The sequence below is a fragment of the Penicillium diatomitis genome (genome assembly GCF_028827545.1).
Source record: "Penicillium diatomitis strain IBT 30728 chromosome Unknown utg000001l_segment0_segment0, whole genome shotgun sequence".
NCBI lineage: Eukaryota > Fungi > Ascomycota > Eurotiomycetes > Eurotiales > Aspergillaceae > Penicillium > Penicillium diatomitis.
The window spans coordinates 2827448-2851675 of NW_026623173.1; the positions used below are offsets into that span (position 1 = coordinate 2827448).

At 51.4% G+C, this 24228-nt stretch overlaps 10 protein-coding genes across 10 annotated transcripts; 4 read left to right on the forward strand and 6 right to left on the reverse strand.

Annotated features, from left to right (window-relative positions):
- Positions 1–731: 731 nt before the first annotated feature.
- On the reverse strand, positions 732–2165 carry N7539_000782 (uncharacterized protein; the record flags this gene model as incomplete). Its single annotated transcript, XM_056930386.1, has 3 exons — positions 732–935; positions 1532–1585; positions 2160–2165. 3 exons carry the CDS (start codon positions 2163–2165, stop codon positions 732–734), a joined length of 264 nt encoding a protein of 87 aa, XP_056794679.1.
- An 855-nt stretch (positions 2166–3020) lies between these two features.
- Positions 3021–4156, reverse strand: N7539_000783 (uncharacterized protein; the record flags this gene model as incomplete). The annotated part of the gene is made up of 4 exons (XM_056930387.1): positions 3021–3310; positions 3395–3554; positions 3628–3966; positions 4121–4156. The coding sequence occupies 4 exons, from the start codon at positions 4154–4156 to the stop codon at positions 3021–3023; spliced, it is 825 nt and encodes a 274-aa protein (XP_056794680.1).
- Positions 4157–4890: 734 nt separating this feature from the next.
- On the reverse strand, positions 4891–9161 carry N7539_000784 (HECT domain protein; the record flags this gene model as incomplete). The annotated part of the gene is made up of 3 exons (XM_056930388.1): positions 4891–5013; positions 5077–8731; positions 8827–9161. 3 exons carry the CDS (start codon positions 9159–9161, stop codon positions 4891–4893), a joined length of 4113 nt encoding a protein of 1370 aa, XP_056794681.1.
- Positions 9162–9635: 474 nt separating this feature from the next.
- Positions 9636–11039, forward strand: N7539_000785 (putative C2H2 finger domain protein; the record flags this gene model as incomplete). The annotated part of the gene is made up of 2 exons (XM_056930389.1): positions 9636–9757; positions 9824–11039. 2 exons carry the CDS (start codon positions 9636–9638, stop codon positions 11037–11039), a joined length of 1338 nt encoding a protein of 445 aa, XP_056794682.1.
- A 2333-nt stretch (positions 11040–13372) lies between these two features.
- Positions 13373–13626, reverse strand: N7539_000786 (uncharacterized protein; the record flags this gene model as incomplete). Its single annotated transcript, XM_056930390.1, has 2 exons — positions 13373–13497; positions 13554–13626. 2 exons carry the CDS (start codon positions 13624–13626, stop codon positions 13373–13375), a joined length of 198 nt encoding a protein of 65 aa, XP_056794683.1.
- Positions 13627–14980: 1354 nt separating this feature from the next.
- N7539_000787 (uncharacterized protein) lies at positions 14981–15345 on the forward strand (the record flags this gene model as incomplete). The annotated part of the gene is made up of 2 exons (XM_056930391.1): positions 14981–15094; positions 15157–15345. The coding sequence occupies 2 exons, from the start codon at positions 14981–14983 to the stop codon at positions 15343–15345; spliced, it is 303 nt and encodes a 100-aa protein (XP_056794684.1).
- Positions 15346–15575: 230 nt separating this feature from the next.
- On the forward strand, positions 15576–18374 carry N7539_000788 (putative general amino acid permease (Agp2); the record flags this gene model as incomplete). The annotated part of the gene is made up of 6 exons (XM_056930392.1): positions 15576–15916; positions 16457–16602; positions 16704–16926; positions 17004–17739; positions 17865–18241; positions 18335–18374. 6 exons carry the CDS (start codon positions 15576–15578, stop codon positions 18372–18374), a joined length of 1863 nt encoding a protein of 620 aa, XP_056794685.1.
- A 232-nt stretch (positions 18375–18606) lies between these two features.
- On the reverse strand, positions 18607–19311 carry N7539_000789 (uncharacterized protein; the record flags this gene model as incomplete). Its single annotated transcript, XM_056930393.1, has 1 exon — positions 18607–19311. The coding sequence occupies one exon, from the start codon at positions 19309–19311 to the stop codon at positions 18607–18609; it is 705 nt and encodes a 234-aa protein (XP_056794686.1).
- A 596-nt stretch (positions 19312–19907) lies between these two features.
- On the reverse strand, positions 19908–20972 carry N7539_000790 (putative JmjC domain protein; the record flags this gene model as incomplete). Its single annotated transcript, XM_056930394.1, has 1 exon — positions 19908–20972. The coding sequence occupies one exon, from the start codon at positions 20970–20972 to the stop codon at positions 19908–19910; it is 1065 nt and encodes a 354-aa protein (XP_056794687.1).
- A 1218-nt stretch (positions 20973–22190) lies between these two features.
- N7539_000791 (flavin-containing monooxygenase) lies at positions 22191–23878 on the forward strand (the record flags this gene model as incomplete). The annotated part of the gene is made up of 2 exons (XM_056930395.1): positions 22191–22408; positions 22483–23878. 2 exons carry the CDS (start codon positions 22191–22193, stop codon positions 23876–23878), a joined length of 1614 nt encoding a protein of 537 aa, XP_056794688.1.
- Between the last annotated feature and the right edge of the window lie 350 nt (positions 23879–24228).

The window sequence follows — 24228 nt, forward strand, 5'->3', positions numbered from 1 at the left end:
GGAAGGGTGGGAATGGAGAAGGTCGCATTGGAAAACCGAAGAGGCCAAAGGAGATAACTCTTTCCGATAACTTTATTACCATGTGGACTGTCAGAGGATGGAGTCCCAAAAACACAGCCCTCGGAACCTTGCTGTCAGTCTCTTCATGTGGATTCTGAACTTTATTCACCCCACATAGCCATGTTCGAGTAGAGGGGACTAATTCGTGTAGTGATAATAGCTTGTTCGCTAGGTAGACTTGTTACCCGTGGTTGCGGTCATACTTGCGTGAGCGTGGATCTTGTCAGCCTAATTGCGCACCGGCGAAGGAAAGACTTACATGTCATATTACCCCGTAAGTTCTGGGTGAGGGTTGCCCGTCAAGTCCAGAATTGAATGGTGTTGTTGCTCGAGTAGGTAGGTCTTGGTCCCTATTCTATGTTCAATCACACACACGGGGGCGCAAAAACTTACCTGGGTAGAGTTTTATGATGAAAGCATCAAGATTTTCAGCAAATGACTATGGTCATTTCAAGGAAAGAACGTTCAGCGAGGGCTTCGCGGGCCAGGTTTGCGAGATCGCGGTGTCAATCGAACATGTACGCACCGGATTCTGCCTGGTCGCAGCCCTGCAGTCGTGCAGAATGCCTTCTGGCCTAGATCGAAAGCCTCATTCATGTGGTAGCGTGGAGAGCTCACCGGGCGGGAAACCCCTAGGGAAAGTGATTAGGAGCCAGGGTGAGGTGGAGGAGTCATACCCTGCACAGGTCTGCATCGTAGACATATTCATGCGATCGGAGATCTGTTTCCTGTAGATCCAAATCAGCAGTCACAGTGTATGGGCGAGCACTTGCCTGTGTAAAGATCCACTTTGTGCTGTACATCGACGGCATTTGGATGAAATTTAAGATGTGGGTTGGATGACAGCGAGACCAGCGCCTCTCGTCCTTTGACATCTAATCGAAGTAAAAGTCAGCACAACAGGGATAGGAGAGAAAACTCACCGGTCAGCACAGAGATCGAAGAGACTAAGCACAAGCCATTTGGGTGGAGAGCACTCTCTCTCGAGAGATGCATAGAGGTCGAGTATGAAGCACTCAATCTGACAGTCGGTCAGGCAGACAAGAAGAATCAGGTCGATCGGGCGCAAAGGGCCTGTAATAGTGATAATGTAGGAAAAATTGCATCAACGTAGATTGAGCGAGGTAGGCGACTCATCTGTCTCGGTTCTGCATCATGTCATGAATAACATGATAGCGTTACTTGATCAAGTATACGATTGTTTCAATATGAATTGGACGCGAGCATCTCCCATGTCCTGTCAGCGTAGGCCGGGGGGGGGGGGGGGCTTGGAACGGAGCACTTAACTGTAGGATAGTCCACGGACATGCTATAATAAGAGCTCGGCCAACTTGTAGACTACAAAAAAACGTCAGCACAAACTAAAAGGGGCGAACAGAAGACTTACCAGAGAAAATGGATGTCAATCGGTATGATAGGACCTAGATTTCTGTACACTATCAGCGTAGAGATGCCGGGACGGAAGACTTACCTGTGAGACGGTGTAAGATGATAGCAGATCACGCGGGGTTTGAATTGCCGTCGACTATCGAGGGTTGTCAGCGAGAAAAAAAAATGGAATGCAGCCAAAGTATTTACCATACTATAATCATTGGTTGCTATGATTCACGATATTCCTGTATGCTGTTAGCGTAGACGTGAAGGAGCGGGGGACTTACCTTTGAGATGACCAAGGAAGAAAGAAGATCAAGTGATAGCTAGTACTACAGATGTCAGCAAAAGTGGAAAGGGGCAAAGGACTTACCAGCATCGAGGTCGTTCTCTCATGTCAATCTGTCTAATGCGGTCCTGTACAATGTCAGCATAGATATGAAGGAGTGGGTGACTTACCTCTCAAAGGACGAAAGAAGAGCAAAGGGTAGACAGAAACAATATAATCTGGAGCATCGTCAGCAAAACTAGCAAGAGGGGCAAAAAGACTTACTATCAAGATCATTAGAAATTCCTAACAGGCGTTCCTGTACAATGTCAGCATGGATGAGAGGGAGCGAAGAACTTAACTGTGAGCCGACCCAATAAAAGTAGAGTACCGGGAGCTCGACAGAAGCAGTATGCTGCAGAACAATGTCAGTCAAGATTGGGAGGAGATGAGGACTTACCATCATGATCGCGTGTTGTGATGCAAATAAAACGCCGAAGACCGGGGATGATATGTATGGAAGACGGTTCATCCAAAGAATGGGTTGAAAGGCCCGACGATAATCTGTCCATGCAGGAGATGGCCGTTGGAACGTAGTCGTCAGCAAAGCGTACTTTGAGCTTGCATATGCATATGCATCTGCAAGGCAGGATTGAATCAATGGACTTCTCTGCGTTCGATAGCTGGGCTTGATGCTCTGGAAACTTTACATTCTCGAGATCTCGGCGTCCTTTTATGCTGGACTCGAGGCAGCGCTGTCAATGTACAAAGGCGGACAGACTCGGAGCTCAACATTCTTTGAGTACAAGGCTTGCATGGCCGAGGACGCATTGTGCTGTTTCAGATCACTCAAGGGTGACGTGCATTGTCTTGGTCCCTCATTGTGGTGACTGACCTCGGGCGTTCAGTCAAGTCTTGTTTCACTGCCATGGTTTTCCTTGTTGCCGCTTGTCAATGTGCTTCTAGCAATGAGAGCAAGAACCATAGGGCTGATGGTGAATACAGCCTGAGACAAACGACAAAGACTCGTCGGATGATAATTATAGACAACAACGGGTGAAAGATCAACAAAGACCTACTATACTCAACTCTACTCCACCACAGTCGAGCGGAACAATAGCCTTGTCATAGAACTCGAACTCGAGCCCATACTATTCAACAGGGTCTTTGAAACACGACATTCAATTCTGGCAAGTCTATACATACTCCGTACCATTGACGTCATCACAACACCATGAACAATGCCAATGTCTATTTACATCCAACTGGAGAAACGTTCTCTTCCAAACAAGAAGCAAAAAGTACAACCCCAACAGGCACTCTACACGCGCACGCCGTCGACTTCCTTGCCCTCGGGAACCTTGGCGGCATCTCTGTCCGCCGTGCTCATCTGCAGGCCTTGATCGTCCCAGCCTTGTGTGCCGGCCTTGTAAAGTTTCTTCTGCTGCTCGCGATCAGGCGTCGGACCAGCCTTGCCACGTCGCTGTCGAGACTCGATTGTCTCCGTCAGTGTGGCATTGTCGCCGTCGATCGGGTTACCCTCCAAGTCGTGGTCGTGATCCTCTTCCGTGAAAGTGTAGGTGCGGTACTCGGTGTTCTTCCAGCCGGTACCTGGAGAGACGGAAATGGGTCAGATGGGCATGGAAACACACCAAAACAGATCAGATTATCGTCATTTGCAGTCTCTTCACTGACCTTGGTACTGGCTGCTGTCCTCCCAATCCTCCGTAAAGTAATGCAGGAATCCACCGTGGGTTACCAGCACAATCTCTTTCTCAGGCCGAGCCTTAAGCCAGCGGCGCGTAGCACGTGCGCGGTCTTTGAGTGCCCGGGTCCTGGGAGCATATCTGCCATCCTGTGTAACGAGCGTTTTGTCTCAGCGTTTCTTGTCCAGAGCCAGTCACTGTCGCATATCTCCTTCCTCTTACCTTGACATTCCACCCATCATGCAAAAGACCCAAGTCCACAGGCTTTCCGACAAATTCTTTCTTCAACACCTCGGCATCGCTGCCAGTATCGCACGGTACATCTGACGTCTCTTGCGCGTCCGGGATCGCAATCAGCTTCGTATCCGGGTGTGCATCGAAAACAGGGCGAAAACTCTCGAGCGCAGTATAGATCGTTCGACGCAAAGGCGATGCAGTAACCAAGTCCACTTGGGCGTGTCGGGGGAAAGCCTTCTCGAGTTGCGCGCATTGTTCATGGCCCAGGTCCGTAAGGAGGGGATCGTGAATGACGTGGTTCGCAGTGCAAAGGTTGTGCACGCCCTAGAGACGACGGACGTTAGACCAGTCTTATTGCGCAAGCAAAGACAGGACCGCTAGCTGAAGACCAATCCTCAAGAGAATGTCCAATGCCGCGAGCATTCGCGCATCGACCAGAAATTGGGTCGAGATAAGAGGGTCGAGTTTGCGATCATACCTGAGCGTGACGAACAGCGTGAATGATGGGCGCCATATTTACAAGCGAATACTTCAAAACGTTCAACGCGACACAGGATCTATATATCTCTGCGAGCTTTGTGTAAGTAACGGCAAGTTACCCTGAAAACTGTGAACATTCACTGAGCGACCAAGCGATGAATGACTCTTATCGTATCGGACAACGTGGGGCAGCGGGGACCACGGATAGGCTCGGCGGAGGGTAGGCTTCTTGAAGGAATGGAGAATCTAGCGTCGACCTGACAGGAGAAGACTTACAAAGGGTCTGTATTTCGAGCTTCTCACAAGACATGGAAGACAATCGCAACAGTAAGGATTGGAAAATTTTTCTACAACTGTAATGAAGACCAGAGTAGGCGGCGAAAGGTCTGAGGGTCGGAAGGGAGGCCTCCGCCATACAGATGACAATGTTTCCCCCCATCTAGTCGAATTGACCTGGTCAAAAATCAAAAACGCTCTACTCCACTTATATCATGTTTCTAGAACAGTCGCCACTCGGCTCATCGGAAACTGGGAATGCTCCCATCAGTCGTCTCTTAGTCCCAGCACTGAATTTCCGCTCTCCTGAAAAAAAAAAAAAAAAAACAACAACCAGCTGAGGACAAGTATTTTGTGACCGAAAAGGGTCGGCCATTGCCTTGCGGCTTACGATGGTTATCAACCGATCAAGATGGGGGATTATTCGATGAATAGAAGAAATATGAGCCAGATGGCCTGCCCCGAGTAGCCACGATGCTCTAGACTATCAAATTATGCAACTCCAAACCCTCGAGTGTTCTCCAGTGCCTTATCCAGCTTTTGAGATAACGCTTCCTTGGAGCTATACTCGGGAAGCAGTAAACGACCAAAGCATGTCAGACTCGTCGGAAGACGCTAGTAATACGGAGTCAGTAAACCAAGGGCCTCATTGAGTGTTCATAGTTCAAGTGGACTTACCAGGTCTCCAACGCCGTTTTTCTGAATCACAAACATGATGGTTGAAATACCGTTGACCGGAACTCGGTCGCTGGCCGTGACAAACTCCAAGAGCTGCGCTTTCTTCACAGCGGAATATCCGTGGACAACGCTCCAGAAGTCACGAATGACGCGGTGATTTGGCCCGAACCCGCCTTCATAGCGAGCGTGGTGCTCGAGTTCGGTGAGATCGATCTCTTGGATCCCTTCAACCACGGCCTTGAGAGCCTCGGGAGTAAAGATTGATAAAGTAGAGCGGTCTAGGCACGTGAAGAAGCCCCTTGCAAATGCCTCAAACTGCGGCCGTATAGTTTTGTCGGTAAGCCAGAAGATGTAGTCTTTCACAAATTGAGCACGATTCTGGTTCGTTACGAGAGGAGCCTCCGCATCGGGAATAGTTGGCGAAGGTGAAGGCTGAGATTGCGAGGAATGAACCGACTTTGCAGGACTAGTAAGGAGGGTGGGATTAAAGTTGGCACACTTGAAGTCATCGGTCGATGGATGATCATCGTAGTCAGGTTTCGCAACTTGGGGCTCATCGCTTGAAGAGGTGCTGCGTGTAGACACATTATCATGCTGCGAATGTGAGATGGGCCAGGATCCATCACGGCCCACTTTCTGCATGTCGATGGTCTCCAATTGACCAGCATTTTCGAAACTGAATTCGTAAGTGCGGACGAACACATCCGCTACATCGCCGTCTTCCCAGTTGAGCAACATTTCAAGACCATGACTGAGCTCAGGCCAGCCGTCACGGATATGGTCGACACTCTTAACTTTGAGCCCCAATAACTTCCGGTAAAAGGCCAAGGGAAAGTTTAGGGGGAGTGTGATCGCATTGTACACAGCAATGGACATCAGCAGCCCCAAGAGTTCAAACTTGTACAACGGCTCCCACGAACGAGGTCGAAACCAGGACGATCGAGAGCGGCTGTCGACAGTGAACATGCCGTAGGCCGGATCAAGGGCCTCACCCATGAGCACACGGAAAAATTCCTGTTGGACGCCACCGTGATCGAGACCTTCCTCGCCTTCATCCATGCCCATCTGCACTTTCAAAGGACGCATCAATTCTCGCTTCTCTCGCCGCCACAGCTGGTTCAAAGCATCCGTGAGTACATTGTCACGGCGGATGACCAACACGAGATAAGTGCATGTCGAAACCTTCATGCGATCCAACAGCGACGCTTCATTGGAGATGGAGATGCTGTGGAGAGCCGTCTGTGTCAGATGCCGCCCGGTTGCCGTTGCCGACTCAACATACTTGCACATCACCGAGTAGTTGAGGGCTCTGAAATAGGTGACAACGGTGGAAGGAGGAAAGAGGAAAGAGTGAGAAAGAAGATGCATGGAGCGATTGTTGGATTGATCGTCTAACCAAGAGACCGGTAACTCCAGGGGATCCAGCCTCTCGGCAAGAATTGGAGTGTGAAAGTCCTCCGACAGCAATCCTAGCCGATTGCGCGCTTGGTACATCAAGGCAAGGATCTGGACAGCGCCGCCCGCAGCACTGCTTCGAGATAGCTCCGGATTGCCGTCCCACTCACGAAGAAGGAGTGTGCGAAGCCACTCGACAATCAGAGCAATCGGGCTCGGGCTTTCGGGCTGGCCCCCAGTGGACAAGTGATGGGCTTGCTGTTCACTAAGGTGATCAATGATGCGGTCAAGCACGTTGGCTCGTCTTTGCTTTGGAGCGTCCAGACTGTATATCTGGCGAGCCTTGGTTATCTCGCTGTAGGCTAGCCGAGCGACAAGAGCACGAACAAGTCTATGGATAAGACGAAGACCCAGATCGTGTTCTAGCTGGTCTGTGGCATCCATAGCTTTTCGAGCGAGCTCAGGCCCCAACTTCTCGAGGTCCGCGGCAGACGCAACCTTGCCTGAGGCCCTCATCCGCAACAGGCCCCGCCATGTCTTATTATCCAAACTAGGGACTGTACTGATCAAGACGAAAAAGGTGATCGTCGCGATGTAGGCGGCATCAGCATCAGACAGGTGATCATTATTGGCTGTTTCTGAAAGCCTTCTGACAATTGGAGGAGCAGAACTCATGGTGGAGCTGCGAGAAGAACGTCGTGAGGGCCGAGCAGAGTACGTCACGTCATCTGGTGGAACAAACAGCTTCTCTGTCAAATTCCAAAGGCTGTGTAGGGCAATGTCCCACGGACAAAGCGAGAAAAGATGCTGCAGAGCTGCTCGCAGTCTCGCAACATCTAAGCTTTTACTCATCTTATTGGATGTCTGGTCAGGGTGGACGCCGTCTCGTCCGAAAGACTGAAGCGTCTGTGTGGAATTGCCGAGGATGAAGAATGTGCTCTGAGCAAGGAACGGAAATGCTTGTCGTTGAGAAGGTGTCGCACATCTCCAATCTGGGGTTTCAAAGTTCCCCGTGAATTGCATACGATCGAGCTCTTCCTGCCAGGCCTCGGCATCTTCTTCCGAGGAAATCATCAGTCTTTTGAGACCATCGATAATCTCCGGTGTAAGATGAGAGAGCGTCTGGGCGAGCGGAGGCACGGTCCGCGTGCGTCGCAAAGAACTGTGCTTGGGTCTGCGATGAGTCGGCGTACTAATGTCACTATTTGACGGACATGGGGGCGGATGTCTGCTTTTCGAGTTTTCATTGCAAGCTGTTTCTGCAAACAGTTTCTCACTGTCCCACGAGACGCGTCTCTGGCCTTTGATCCGGTCTTTAGGGACTGCTTCCTCTGGTTCGCTCGTCCTGCCTCGGTGTTTTTGTGGGCGGTGCTTCAAAGGTGGAGGTGAAGTTATGGTCGGGTAATCTTCCGATGCGATCTGCGCGTTCAATGATAATACCGGACCTTTATACTCGAGTCTTTTCTTTTCATCCAATCCATTTCGGGACGTTTGTCTTCGGTGGTCCGAGTCAGGGATCGACAGTCGCCTGACATGCTGATTTTGAAAGGTCAACTCTACGGCCGTGGGGTTTGTCACAGATGAACGAGAAGACGGGGTTCGTGGTGTGGAACCTTTGGTTGTCAGAGAGCTGGGGCTACGGGAGGCCCGATGCGGTTGCTCAGACGGTTTGCCACGCGGGTTGTCCGAAACACGCGAGTCCTGGCTCTTGCGTCGGCAAGGCGGCTGTTCTTTCGGTGGTATGCTTTCTGTATCATTTCGTAAAGGCAGCCATTCGACCATCCGCAAAGACAACGTGTCGAAAAGATTCTGAGTGAATGATTTTGGATCTTTGTGAAGTTGTTCAGCTTCCGACTCGTGGTTATCAAAAACAAAAGCACTTGGGTCTGTATGTGTAGTCTTTCTCTCGGCAGTCTCATCAACGTTGCGAGTAGACCTCGCGTCTAAGCCATCCCCCTCGTCGCGAAATCGAAGACCTTGACAGCTACGCCGATCATTCTCCGTAGATTTTGTTGTTCGTGACCGCTGCTGGAATTGACGCAACTGCCCATTTGATCTCGACTCTGTTAAAAAGTGAGAGTTGTTGCGACATAGCCCACTTTCGGGATTGTCCTGACTAGCTAGATAGCAGGCTAGAGTTCTCGCGCTGAGTTCGGTGTAACGGCGATAAGGTCCGTCCGCAGTCCTTCGGCGTCGACTGGCGCAAGTTGGAGTCTGGCATGTTGGACTTCCACATCCCCAAAGAAGCTGGTGCTTGTAACTAGAGGGTAGCAGATGTAATGTTAGCTGGCTGTGCTGGTGGAAGCATACGAGATAGCTCATCACATGGAACAACACCAGAGGTACAATACAGACCTTCGAACCAGCCAGTTAAAGTCTCTTCGGCGCTCGTCGCGATACCATGGAAGGACGCGCGATGGATCTGTGACTTCGATTGTGTTTTGGGCAATGATGTCCGGGGCGTTTGGCGGGACTTTCGATCGGCAGTACTGAAGTTGCTCGCACCCACGAGGGTCTGCAGGATTTGGGTTCTCGAGCGAAGCTCCGTGCAGCCTCGTCATTTTGAGACTACCCGCGCATAATCCAGACGGGGAAACAATGGAGGTATTCGATCGTCTTGCTCGTGAACTTGGACGCTGGGGAGAGCGACGAGGACTGAGCTCCCACGGGTGGTATGCCGCGGAGGTCATTGCAGACACCCGAAGTCTAAGGCGCCCAAAAATGGACCCATCTGTCTGTCTGTCTGTCGTCAGTCATTGTGACTCACGTGGTATGGTGGCCATCACATCGCCCGATATGGACAGGCTTCGCCCAATCTAGGATAGCGCCATCTCCGATAGGACTCAGGCTGTGAAGTGGTTGATAAGCGCTGCTTGTGAATCAGCGAGATTCTTTTGGACAGACTTCAACCTTTTCTTTAAGTCTGGCGTCAGAAGACAGACAATTCTGCTCACGCTTTAGACTTAGCTCTTTTGTTCACCTACCATAAATTCGATCAGCGAAGAAGAAATTTGGGTTAAGCGAAAAAGCGACCTACTCAAGGCCCTACATCTGGGCTTTTCTTAGTACCCCGCCTACGATAAAAACTTCGCTCCACATTGATAATTTTCCGTCCTTCGACCAACACAAGCTCTGACAGTCGCACTCACCAAGCAACAAGCACAATGTCGACCACCACGCAGCAGGGCAGCGGTGCTGCTGCTAATCTACCCTACACTTGCAACACTTGCCTCGTTGCTTTCCATCGCAGCGATGCGCAGCGAGACCACATGCGGAAGGACTGGCAGTAAGTGGCAAAATTCGGTATGACAGGGCATCAAGCGCGTTTGACTGACAAGACAACCTTTTGCAGCTTGTATAACATGAAACGTCGTATCGCATCTTTGCCGCCCGTTGCTTTGGAAGTCTTCAACGAGAAAGTCCTCGCCGCAAAGGCAAACTCGACCCAAGCCGCCGCCAAAGCGTCATTTGAAAAGACCTGCCACCCTTGCCAGAAGACCTTCTACAGCGAAAATTCCTACCAGAACCACGTGAAGAGCTCAAAGCACAAGCAACGTGAACATCGTCTTCGCAAGGATGGGGATGATGCGTCTGTTGTGAGCTCTGCATTCTCCATGGGCGAGCCAGTTAGCAAGTCCAATGAAACAGATGTCGCAAAGGTGACAAGCGGACTACAGTCCACCACCATTCAAGAGGAAGACGGCGATGTTGAGATGCGAACCGACAAGACCGAATTCTCGGTTGCCCGCTGCTTGTTCTGTTTGAATGAGTCTGCTGACGTCAAGTCCAATGTCGAGCATATGTACAAGACACACGGCATGTTTGTTCCTGAGCAAGATTATCTTGTTGACCTCGATGGACTTCTCAACTATCTCTACCGCAAGATCACCGAGAATCACGAATGTCTCTACTGTCACGCAATCCGCAACAACGCCGAGGGAGCGCGTACACACATGCGAGACAAGGGTCACTGCATGATCGCCTTCGAGGCCGAGGAGGAGCAGATCGAGATCGGACAGTACTACGATTTCCGCAGCACTTACTCTGATGGAGAAGAGGATGATGAAGATGAGGATATGGCTGAGTCTGGTGGCGTGAAGGTCAAATCTGATGGGGACGACGATGGCTGGGAGACAGACGCATCCTCTGTGGATGAGGATGGCGAGATCGATACACGCCGCAAGGCACCCCTCGTCTACCAGGACGAGTACGAGCTACACCTTCCTTCCGGTCGCAGTGTTGGTCACCGCTCCCTCGCCAAGTACTACCGTCAGAATCTGGACAAATACCCCACTCCGGAGGAACGCCTGGAACACCAACTGGCTATTGCCAACGGAGAGATTGACGAGAATGAGAAGCCTCGTGGTCGGAACCAAAACCGTGCTCTCATCACACGTGCCAATGGTGGCACTGGTATGATTGGTGTTGGCGAGCACGCGAGAGAGAAAGTCCGGTCTGCCGAGCGCCGTGAACGCACTCGGGCTTTGCGAGCCGAGAATCGGTACCTCGCTCGCATTCAAAGAGCCAATAACTCCCAAAAGCACTTCCGCGACCCTCTTCTCCAGTGATTGGGGCGGCGCGTTTTTATTTCGCTTGCTGCGGTCTCTGCTGGGGTACGACTGCTGACCGGCTCAGGATTGTCTTGTCAAACACTTTTCTGTGCGAAGCGTGCATCTTGAGTCTGACATGGCAATCGTGCGTCACCTATTTTGCAGCGCCTGTTCTTTGATGATCCAGGACCTTTACGACCTTCTCTTTCGGCCGTCTCTTGTGTGGCGTTTGTTTTTTTTGGTTTTACAACGGATATCACGATCGGGATTTTTCCCTTATTGTTTCTTGGAATACATTTAGTTCTAGCATTGTCGAGGCGCATTCTTGAACCTGAACAATTCGGGGTCACGCTGGCAGAAAATCATATTTTTTCTTACGAAAAGGGCATTTGGCTTATATATCGAGTGAAGCAGCCTGCTTCATCCCCGGGCAGTACCTCAGTGTGGATTAGGTACGGGAAATTCGTCACTTTATCCATGCTATGATTACTACGAACAGCATGGACTCAGCGCGTCCCACCATCGCTACGATCAACACTGCCCTCCAGTAAGCAAATAGCATGCTTCCCATCAAGGAGGTCACACTGCCCGTATCCGCGAACTTGCCCTTACGGCCAAACCGACCTCGAGGCAAAGACTTCATGCCTCAGCAACACCATCGGGAGATGCAAAACCAAGAAGATGTAAGGTAGCCACTGGATATCCACCTTGATGGAAAGAGACCGTGCACTGGGTGCTGATCCGTAGATGGAACGTTTCGGTTCAACGGGCCAGATCATGGTTCAGTTGACGTTTCGAACGGTCTTGGCCGTTTCGATCATAATGCAACGGCGATCACTCTTGGTTGCAATTTACGACGTGCCCCGGTCCTTTTTTCTTCATTCGCGTTTATCGGGTGCTTGTTAGCTTCAGAGAGCGGAGACGTGGTCACTGGTTGGTTGGTTATGCTCTCCTTTTTCTATCGACTCCCTGTCTTAATTTATGCTATCAATGAAAGGTGGCGTGGCACAGTTGAATTCCAAGATGAGATGTACAGCCCTTTGAATGCACTCATTACGCCCTGCTAGTATACCGCAGTAAATCAGGTTCTTCCCTAGGCAGTTGCTAGTGTGATGCGAGTGTGGTCGAACAATCATCTTGTTGGTGATGTGATACCCTGTGGCTGCAATTTATCGATCGATGGTTCTGCGTTGCGTCCCATCTCTGGAATCTTTGGCTTACTCTGTCGGTCTGTCCGAGGACTACAGCCATGGGAAGACAAGGCAATGGGAGCTGCGCGGCTCTGTGTCGGAAATTCAATATGAAGAGGGGTCTGATTCATTTGAAAGTACCCAAGTGTCCAAATTGCTTGGCGACTGTTAGAGAGTCCGGAGATACAGTGGAAATGAACTTCCGGTCGACCCCACACTCCCGTGGACTTGGCTGCGGAGAAGAAGTTCGAGAAACTATAGTCCGGTTAGTGTTACCCATGGTTTTGCATGTGGGTAGAACTGTGGTCAGAACACTTCCAACAAGACGCAAGAAAAAGGACTGTTGCCGATTAGTTTGAGCCATTACCGAAATCAATCTCCTTTTCCCATTGAGATCATTCACAAGTTGGCCTTCTACGCTCGCTTGAGAAGATTAGAAGTCGAGTGATTTCACGAAAGTACACGATTCACACAATTACCCATACACCCAACTCAAAGCTTGTCCAAACCTAATCGAGCCTACACGGCTTTGGCCGGAACTCTATCATCGGTGCAACTGAAGGGAAGCTCACGCCACATGGACTCGACAGATGAACCCATGGATATTTCATCCTCAAGGAAACCACAACCGCTTCTGGTCAATAGTCTCACCTCGAACCCTAGACCAAGCCAACGGGCTCCCGAACGATCCAGGCTCACACCCTCACAGAGCCATGATCGAACTTCCACTGTTCAATGTGTAGATGTGTCGCCGGTGCCATCCATTGAATAATCTAAGCTTTCATGAGAATTTGGTCGAACTACCCATCTGACTTTTCTTTTGTGTTTGGTTCAGTAAGTTTGGTTGCTATCGAACGCACTAGACTTCGACTTCGACGAGGCGTGAGCCACCGCTGTGGTCTAGTTGCATCATCTAGTAGTCTTAGACAGTCTTAGATTTAGTTCAGAAGTTCTTCTTGCAGTACATTTTACGATTATCTCGGCCGCTCTCGTCGATGAAAGACCAAGATCGATGACTTCACCATGTTCGTTGTCTAGACCCCGACACATTATTTAACCAATGCCGGTGCCCTCCCCCCATTTCCTGTCCTGATAGATGAAATCTTCCAGGCTTCGTCTCAATAGTCAGTACAACATCTGATCAAAGTCACCTAAGCCACCTCAAAACATGCACTTCTCAACTTTGGTCTCGATCTTGACCGCTGCAAGCACAATGCCAAGCATGGCATCTGCAAATCCCTTGCAGAAAAGATTCTGTCCAAGCGATTCCAGACAGTTCTGCTGCGCTTTACAGGAAGTTCCTGACCGGGAAATTCTGCCTACTCTGTATCTGTACACTTACGGGCTTGGTTGTAGTAAGTGATACGTGGTCCGAGCCATCGCAAGCGACTGCCAGTGATCAGTACGACTAACATCATGTCAAAGAGGAGATTTCCGACTCGGATAATTGCGTTGCGAGCTCGTCTCAGCCTCAGGGCATTTGCTGTGCTGCTGAAAATACCCAGGTAAATTATTCCCACGTGTGGGTTTCTTCTCCTTCTGCCTAGATGATTCACGGTGCTGACCACGGACGCCAATCTATAGACTGGTCCATTCAATACCGTCTTCTGCTTCCAGAACCACAAGTAATGGACTGTCTGGACGGGTATCACATGAGAACGGCATGAAGGTAGCCTGCTTAACGGTATGATAATTCTGTTGAAAATGAACACAAGAAAGAGATTGAAAGTGGAATGGCCCACTTCGTGACATGAGAAAGACGAACAAAGCTTGTATGGGGAGCAACGCGACAAGAATCATTTCTGGGATAGCTTGTGGTTCGACTCGGGGCGCAGTCATGGTCGCTGAACAGGGGAGGCAGTTCTCGACATTCTGTTCAGTCGGCTCTAGGAATGCGGTTGTCCAGCCGCTTTTTCTTTAAGATTGTATGCGAAGGACATTCAACCAAATCCAATGCCATGCCTTTTGCGAGAATATATCATATTTCCTTGAGTCACACCTCGTCTTTCGCCGGTCATTTAACCGAAGGTTTAAGAGGTTGGACGATCACAATTCCTGGATGCGGGTGAAGCAAATCAGTGTCGTATTCCACCAGCAAGCACCTGATAGAAGCGTTGTTTTTGGGGGGGGGGGGGGGGGGGTCCTGGTCTGGCGAGGAGGAAACTACAAGGATGCGTGTTCATGTGTTGGGATCTGTGTCTGGGAAGGAAATCGACGAGGTGCGGCCAGGAATATAGGTGCAGCCGCATACGATGGAAGAGAGGGATGAGGGTGAGATGGCTACAGAGGAGAGGTTCTATCTAGTCCATGGTATCTTCGCCATGGACTGCGGTGAAGCGGCAGGATCACATGCCATGCCACGAGAACTCAAGGACGCGACACGAGCGCGGCGTGTGAAGTGATTGACTTTCAACGCACCCTGTTGGCTCGCTTCGACACTCCACGATGATACTTCATGTAACCAACTTCACCACGTCTGTTTCATGGCCGGTTGCTGTCTCCAGGCTTTCGCGATGCCCCAGTCTCACTCTCCAGTGTCCAGTCTGCAGTCCCCAGGACCCCGCTGGCCTCACGGTGGAACAAAGTGTGGGAGGCGGAACGCGCCCACGCTCGGCTCTGTGATGGTGAGTGGTGACCCACCCGCATTCAGCAATATGGGGAGTCGGACCCTCCTCCACAGTCCACCGAACTCGGGCAACTGGTTCGCTCCGTGCGATGGACTGCACGTCAAGCTTCCCTGATCACTCTTCGGAATCTTGATTTGATGACATGATCTCCGACGACTGCATCAAGTTGACCGGAGATGTCGACGTTGAATTTCCTCCCCAAACCCTGGAGGCACGAGCCGCATCCATCGCCGTGGCGGCAGTGGAACATTCCTCCGTAAGCAGTCAAAATCGGGCCGAAAGAGGAAACTCGATCTCACGTGGGAGCTCTCATTCCAGCCAATCGGACCAGAGACCCTGCGATACGGTGGTACATTAGCGTTCCACCGGGCCAAACCAGAGCGGCACACTTCGATCGACTCGCCTGGATTTGACTCTGAGATGCTTCGTTTTGCTCCGCAAGTGGATGGTCTGCCAAGCAAAGGGACACCGGAGGAGGAGCTGCCAAGATGGAGGGCGGGGGCATAGAGAGAGACTTGAGTTTTGGAAATTTTTTCTTCTCTGATTCTGTCGTAGTCTGTTCGCCTAGTCAAGAGAGATTTTGCCCGTGGACTATTCTCGTTTCTCTGTCTTCTTTCTGAGTTGACCATTCTGATCGTCAACCTTGTGTCTGGTTGGTGGTCCTCTGCGCTTTGTGAGACGCCCGGTATCTTGATCCTCAGCTCAAAGGGACAGACCACAGCGTTCTCTCTGTCAACATGACTCCGGAGAAAGGTTTAGGCGCTCACTCCCCCATCGTCGCTGCGATTCAGCGCACCGAGTCACCATCTGACGGCCCGGATCCCGAAAGCCAGCCCCGGCCCGAGACATCAGCGCTGAAGAATGCCATGGCCGAGAAGAGCGCCGCGGACAATGCCGTTGCGTCAATTGACGATGGCTCCATCAAGACTAACGACGACCATACCCGACGCAAACTGAAACCGCGCCATCTGCAGTTGATTGGCATTGGAGGAACGATTGGGACGGCACTGTATGTGCAGATTGGAAATAATCTTCGCACCAGTGGACCGGCAAGCTTGTTGCTGGGATTCGGTATTTGGTAAGTCTTGCGTGAGCGTTGCTTTTTCTACCCTGTTTCATGGCGCTGCGTCTGGGTCTGGGTCGGGTTCGTCAACGCAGAGAATGCAATCGCCATGCACAGCTTTGCATGGGTGGCCGAGCTCGAACAATAGATCGAGCCCAGCAAATTGATCCGATGATTCGATATGCAAAAGATACAAAGCCGCACATGCTACTGTCGGCGTTGAGCAAAGGAAGAGAAAGCAACCAAAAACAGGCCAAACAGAAAGAAAGAAAGAAGAAAAGAGGGGAAAAAAAAAACAAAAACATCTAGCTTGTCCTCGACAAAAAACTTGCATAGAATGGCCGAGTAGGCAAAGAGCAACAGATTGCCCCCAAAGCAAGCCGAAAGACCGGATGTATCACTCCCATTTGCGACGATTCAAACTACTTCGAAGCCCATGCAACTGAAGCCTACCACACTCGACGCCTGATTCAACCCGAACAGAAGCCGCAAAACACTCAACTCTCCTTTCGTTGGCACCCAGAGAGAACATTGCCTTACTTTTCTTTACTGTAGGAGCTGTGTGATTCTGATGATCACCGTCTGTAAGATCACCCCGGAATCCATACCGAGCTCTATTCAGTTCAACCACATGCGACTTGATGCCCCCCTCCATGCCGAAAGTTCCCAAGCGCCATGGCGATATGTCGAAGTCAATGCCCGTGAGGAGAAGTGACCGTGGCGGTGCAGATCACCGCCTTGAAGAAGCTGTCGATGAAGCCCACACGTTCAAGCGGAATGTCACGCTGACCATGATATCCAGGCCTTGCTGAGATGGTCACTTATTTACCCATATCCTCGCCATTTATTCGCTTCGCCGGCCGCTATGTCGACGAGGCGCTTGGCGTCGCAGCCGGATACAACTTTTTCATTTTCGAAGCCGCTCTGGTGCCCTTTGAAATTGTCGCCATCAGTGTCATTGTGAAGTATTGGACGGCAGTGATCCCAGTAGCGGCAATGAACGTGATCGTTCTCGTACTTTACACGTGAGTATTGTTTTCTCCGACCCAGCTCTATAATGCCCCAACTTGTTCAGCTCACACATCCAATCTTGACTTGTCAGACTCGTCAATGTCTTCGCGGTCAAATGGTACGGCGAAGCCGAATTCTGGCTCTCGCTGGGCAAGGTCCTCCTGAGCATCGGTCTCATCTTTTACACGTTTATCGTCATGCTTGGAGGAAACCCTCTCGGGGATCGCTTCGGCTTCCGCTACTGGAATGACCCTGGCCCTTTCAATGAGTACTACAAGACGGGGGACACGGGTAAATTCCTCGGCTTCTTGTCTGCACTCATCGCTGCCAGTTTCACCATTGCCGGCCCGGACTATGTTTCGATGGCTGCTGGCGAGACCATCAACCCCCGCGTGGTTCTTCCCAAGGCATTCAACGGTGTCTTCTATCGACTGACGGCATTCTTTGTGCTCGGCGTTCTTTGTGTCGGTATCCTCGTGCCCTATGATGATCCGATGATGGCCGACGCTTTCAAGACCGGTAAGCCTGGAGCGGCTGCGTCGCCATATGTCATCTCAATGGATCGACTGCGCATTCCAGTGTTGCCGCATATCGTCAATGCGGTCGTTCTCACCGCGGCGTTTAGCGCCGGGAATAGTTACGTATACTGCGCCAGTCGCAGTCTCTATGGCCTGGCCTTGGAGGGCAAGGCTCCGCGGTTCCTGACCAAGTGCACGACAAAGGGCGTGCCGATCTACTGTGTCACGGTAGTCTTGTTGATTGCGCTCCTGAGCTTTCTTCAAGTGTCGAATGGGGCGTCGGTGGTTTTGTCCTGGTTTGTCAATCTGGTAAGTCCCGTCTTCAACACACCTACCACGTATCCCATTGGATCCAAACCAAAGACAAAAGAGAAACAAAAAGAAACAAAACCCCACCAAAGCAAATGTCGTTTCTGACAACGTCTATTTCATAGGTCACCGCATCCCAACTCATCAATTTCTCCGTCTGCACCTTCACCTACATCCGCTTCAAAAAGGCCGTCGATGCCCAGGGTATCTCCCGATCAACTCTCCCCTACCGAAGTCTCTTCCAGCCCTACCTCGCCTACATCGCATGCACCGCCACCACCATCATGGCCTTTGTCGGCGGCTACACCGTCTTTTTGCCGGGCAATTGGTCCATTCCGACCTTTCTTTTCTCGTACACCATGATCGGGGTCTTCCCGATCTTGTACTTTGGATGGAAGTTCTTCCACCGCACCAAGTTCCTCTCACCAGAGGAGGTGGATTTGACCTCTGGTGTGGCTGAGATTGAGGAGTATACGAGGACTTATGTTCCTGCTCCGCCAAAGTAGGTTCCGTTTTCTTTCATACTTGACGTATTGCAGGCCGTGAACTTGGACTGCGGAGCAATTTGATTCAGCTTGACTAACGTTCGATTTAGGAGCGCGCTTCATAAATATGTCAATATGCTTTTTGAATGAGTGAGTGATTGGGGATACTTTTTTTTTCTTCTTCTGTTTGTCTATTCTTCTTCATGAGACTTCTCGACCGGGCATAGCATGACGACATATGGCATAAGTCGCAGGATTTTCTTAATACCCCCCCCCCCCCCCCCCCAAAAACAAGACCATAGATATACAATGCGAATGCATGGCTTGAGCCACCGACTCCATTCTCCTTCCATCCAATCCAATCCATCCCACCCCCTAACTCCTAACCCTCCCGCTCCTCAACACCACCAACCTGCACCCCCTCCGCCTTCAACCTCGCCAACCGCTCCCGATTTCTCTTCCCAATGATCCTCAACGTATTCCTCCGCTCAATCTCCGCCATCTGCGCCCAATTGCCGATGCGCGACAACGACCCATCCACATTAACGACCATGGGACCGAGATGGTCTAGCGTGACGCCGCTCTCGGAACTCACGTCCAGACGAATGTTGCCCGAATGACTGGAGGCGTCTTCGGTGGAGGGCAGGTACAGTTGTTCTTTGTGGTCGTGCGCATGTTCAGGCTCGTGACCATCTTTTTCTTGATTGGAAGTATTCCCGTTTGTGTCTGTTTGCGCAGCAGACGTGGATTGCGTGGAGTGCTGAGTTGAAGCTGCGGACGGCGAGCCCGGCGATGTGGACGTGGACATGGCTTTTGCGGTTGAATTTGAATTCGAGGGTGTAGAGGACGGCTTGAAGACGGGTTGATTGGCGTTAGGACGTGCAATGCACTGCGGGAAGAGAACGCCGTAGAGTCGCGAGGAGCACGAGGACGAGGAGAGCGTCGAGGCGAATGGGTGCGCGGGATATGTGCCGTGGTTGGAGCTCAAAGACCAGCAGGCGGCGTGTTGGAGGGAGGCACGGGCCAATAGAGGGTTCACGCTGAGGGGGAAGAGTGCGGCGCGATAAGCGGTTCGTGAGAGTTGCATGCTGGACTCCGGACAGGAAGGCGAGGAAGGAAAGGAATCAGAAGGTGGTTTAGTATGCTGTGGATGGTGGGCTTTTCCTGGGGAGGAGCTGCGGGCGGGGGAGGATGGAGTTGGTGTGGGTGGGTGGAGTTGAGATGGTTCTGGAACCCACTCGGTGCTGTCGTAGAAGGAGAATGTAGATCGCCGCAATTGAGGGTATGCATATTCTAGTTTATACTATACAGTATACAGGGTAAACTATTCGGTGCTTCCTATTTTGTGGCCTTATTATACTGCTTTACGAGAATTGATGGTTTTAGATAGAGTGATGATGATGATAGAGGTAGTGGTGGTATGCTAGTATGCAAGTAAACACCTCTCTCTTCCGCTGGAGTAGTCACCATGTCTCTTCTCTAATTTTATTCCATTCACACGGGAGAATGATCATGATAGGGGCAATGGTCACGGTGTGCTAGTGCTAGCATGCTGAGATCGATTCCGCTGGAGTAGATCCCTACTCCCTCTTTACCGTGCAGCTCGGCGTCCTTGCGCCGAGTCAACTTGCGAGCTCTTTCAACTCTACCGGAACCACCAGTTGACCTGTCGAGATTCAAGAATCAGTATCGAGACCGATCGCAGCAGAATGAAAGAAGCAAAACACTCACCGATGCCGTGACCCCATCTCCAACTCCCTTAATACTGTGCCACCAGCCTTTCGGAATGAAGAGCCCGTCTCCAGCTCCCAGATGCGCCTCGAAAGCATACCCATCTGCAATGAAGATCCCCTCGTCGGTATCGCTCTCGCTCCAAACCGCATCTTCCAGCAACGCACGTTCCCGACCCTGCATCATCTCCGCCCCACGAAACGCTGCCGCATGCTTCCCGCCACTTTGGCCAAGCTGCGCTCGAATTGAATCGAACAAGGTTTGGCCCATCGCTGGCGCAATGAGTCGGACCACCTTTTGCCCCGCTAGCTGGACAAACAGGTTGGGATTCGGGTCCCGATGTAGTGGTGTGTAAGTCGGCGGGCGTCCCATCCAGAGGTTTGTGTCGTAAATATCGTCCAGACCGGCTTTTCGGACGAGATCCGGGGCCTCAAGGTCGCGCTGCAGGGGCGATGGTAGGTTGTAGAGTTGACACTGCGCAAGATAGATGCGTTCCATGTGGTGCCTGGTCTCTGTCGATTGCATCCATTCGAGGAAGAGAGACAGCGGCGCATCGAACTGTACAAAGCTCATAGTCTCCGCAGAGGGTTGTCGCTGGTTTTCTGAACCGTTGCCCTTTGAGGTTATTTGGCCAGGGTCCTCCGCTGGCCGCGTGAGCTCCAGAGGCACAAGTGCGTGCGAAGCGTATCTTAGGAGATACTCGGTATTCAATCGCGCGGTGGATCGGTGTTTCTCAGTCGTCGAGACGTCATTGTGTTTGAACCACTTCGTCACGGCGGGGATGGACTTGAAGTGTGATCGCGGTAGCACCGCTGGTCGTTCGGGCTGAAAGTACTGTTCTCGGAACGTGTCGACGCCGATTGTGGGGAGAGCTTCAAGAGGGCGAAAAGACTGGACCGGCGATGACGAAACGAATGCCTTTTGCACGTATGAGACGGTGCGCAGCTTGGCAGGAACCGGTCGATAGCAGAGGCTGGTCGAGACCAGCTTGCTGCAAGTCCATGTTTGTAGCGTCATGCAGACGGCCAGTATCCTCTTTCCCGACCGAGCGTTGCGGGCCGACAGACCTTCAAAGTCAGACCAACGAGGTTAGTTGGGCAAGTCAGTGGGTTTATCCGGACGGGTGAGGGTGGGGTTGAATCACGCGATAAGATTACAATCGAGTCTTGGTTTGTTTTGATTAGCTGCAATCGCTGGAAAAGCGTGGGCGGGGGCTTCCGTATGATGGTCCATGTCCGTGTCACACATCATGTGACCGGATCTCACCGTGTTCGTCACGGCCTCACTATGAACCCCCGCTAGTCTCTCTCTCTCTCTCTCACTTCACTCTCACGAGGCTTGACCCTGCAGATGCAGCTGGAACACAGACTAGGAATTTTCAGCTGAAATGGTTCAACTAGTCAAGTCTCGCCAAGGCCGTTAGGCGGCAGGCTAAGGGGGATCCCTCTCCCTGACCAAACCACTACTTCACTCCAAGCCTCTAAGCGAGGCCATAAGTGGTGGATCTCGAAGCTTGACGATCACGCAGGCACATGCTCAAAATTCACGAAACTGTGGCGGGCTGAAAGGACCGCGGGATTGGTGTAGAATAGGTCAGGGCGTCTAGTCAAAGCTCAGTGCTCGCTGCATCTGTCTTCGGGGAGACCGATGGGTTCTACGTAAAGCTACACGATCTCGGTAGTAATACGCATTTAGATGTCGTATAGCTCACTAGTAGCCTTGTCGGCCATCGTGAACTGTGCATAAAGTTTTATTTCTCTGTGTCTGGATCGGTAGAATGGTCCAGGCGCGAGTCTGCGTCCTCCACGACCAATACGTTGCAGAGCTGAATCTGCATGGACCGAGGTTGTCACACTTTCCCCTCATTTACAACAAATGGAAATGGGAACTCACCGTCACATGGCCCCGACATGACACTGACATCCTGGACTCTCCACATCTGCACATCCTCATGTATACCTATTCTTTGTCCTGCACAATTCCCATCCGTTGGCAACGCATCTTCTTGTTTGGACCCCCTGCTTTATCTGAGAGTCTCATACCTCGTCGTGATCCACTCCGATACATTGCGATTCTTTTATCTCTTTTCTAACTCAACTTTACATGCAACATCTCTCTAACATAAATATTTACTTCCCCCGCATACTATTGTGTTTCCCCCCAGATCGCCCAGAACCTTTCTCATAAATAAGCCCGTCGCCACCCTTTCACTCATGCATTCGGCCATATTGTAAAATGCCGTCTGTTACCAGTATCCACAAACGTCACGCCTATGGCAAGGATGCCCACACATACTACCCTGTACTCATTGTGGGTGCTGGAGAGTCAGGAATCGCAATGGGCTGTCGCCTCAAGGAGGAGCTCGGAACGGACCAGTTTCGAATCTTTGAGCGCCAGTCAGGAATCGGTGGAACCTGGTGGATTAATCGGTATCCTGGGGCTGCTTGCGACATGTATGTTCTCCAAGGATATGGTAACTTTGCTGCGTGTGTCAACGACGCTCAACTGATGCAAATGTGTTCATTAGCCCGGCGCTGTTCTACTCTTTCTCATTTGCAACCAAGAAGAATTGGTCCACTTTACATCCTTCGGGCCCAGAAATTGCACAGTACCTGGCGGATGTGTGTGAGAAATACCAAATTGTGGACAAGATTCAATTCCACACAGATGTCCGCGAGCTTCGATGGATTGAAGACGATGAAGAGTGGGAGGTATTGCTGTCCCATCTGGTGCCCGGAACGGGCGATCTCTCTTCATATGACCGAGAGCAACTGGCACTGAAAGAGGGCGCGCACCGCGTCTATGTCAAGAACGAGATTGTTCGGGCTAAAATCGTTGTCAGCGGCGTCGGTGGTCTGGTCGAACCCAAGACGTGGCCGAAGGATATTCCAGGCATGGAAGATTTTGAGGGTGAAATTATACACACGGCGCGCTGGAAGAGCGATCTGGACCTCAAGGACAAGGATGTGATCATGCTGGGCTCGGGCTGCAGCGCCGCTCAGGTCGTTCCCGAATTGGCCAAACCAGAGGCCAGTGTCCGTTCTATCACGCAGATCATGCGCACGCCTCCTTGGGTGCAACCCGACCTATTGCCCCCCCATCTTCTTGAATATTGGGAGCGGTGGATGCCTTCTTTACTCACCTATGTGCCTGGTCTACCGCAACTGCTCCGTCAGTCTATGTTCCTGGCATTCGAAGAGAGTTTTTTCTCCATGTTCACAGATGGGTCATACGGACGGAAAAGAAGGCCCGAATTAGAAAAGAAATTCTTGGACCATATGCGGAAGGTGGCACCTACAGCGTACCATGATATATTGACACCCAACTACAGCCTTGGCTGCAAGCGTCGTGTTATCGACGGCACCTGGTATCGCAGCTTGCACTCGCCAAAAGTCACCTTGACCACCCAGCCACTGACGCGAGTACACGCGAAGAGTGTGACCATTGGTCCTGGTCAAGACTATCCTCCTGGCAAAAAGGCCCAGGGTGAGGAACATGAGATCCCTGCGGACGTGATCCTCCTCGGCAATGGATTCGAAACCAACCAGTGGTTACACCCACTCAAAGTGGTGGGAAAGGGCAACAAGGACATGCAAGACCTCTGGACCGAGCGAGGGGGCGCCCAAGCATATCTCGGAATTGCGATGGACCATTGCCCCAACTTTTTCATGATATTCGGACCCAACACCGCCACCGGTCATACGAGCGTGATATTCGCCACAGAGAACGCTGTCAACTACACGCTGCGGCTGATCAAGCCGATTCTGGATGGCCAGGTGAGCTCGTGGGAGGTGAAAGAAGAAGCCGAAAGGGCCTGGACAAAGCAAGTGCAGGATCAGTTGCAGAAGACTGTCTTCCGCCGGGGTGTCTGTTCTAGCTGGTATATCACCGCGGATGGCTGGAACTCATCGACCTACCCGTGAGTCAACCTCCCTCTACTAAAGTGTCAACTGGGCTGAGATACTGACCCTACTCCCCACAGATGGTCGCAAGTCCACTACTGGTATCGATGCACATTCCCCGTCTGGAGTGACTGGGTCGCGAAAAGAACTCGCAAGGGCAGAGTAATCCAAACCCTGAGACGGACCATGCAAGTGTCTGCTTTGTTTGGGTTGGTGGCTGCGCTGGCTTGGTTGCGCAGAAACCCTCAAAATCGCAGTCAATTGGTGTCGGCTTTGGTCAATGGGACAACGTGGATTCTGTCTCAGACTCGCCAGATCTTCCAGCACTGAATCCTTCAATAGGTGATTTTGATCATTTGATTGAGCTTTTG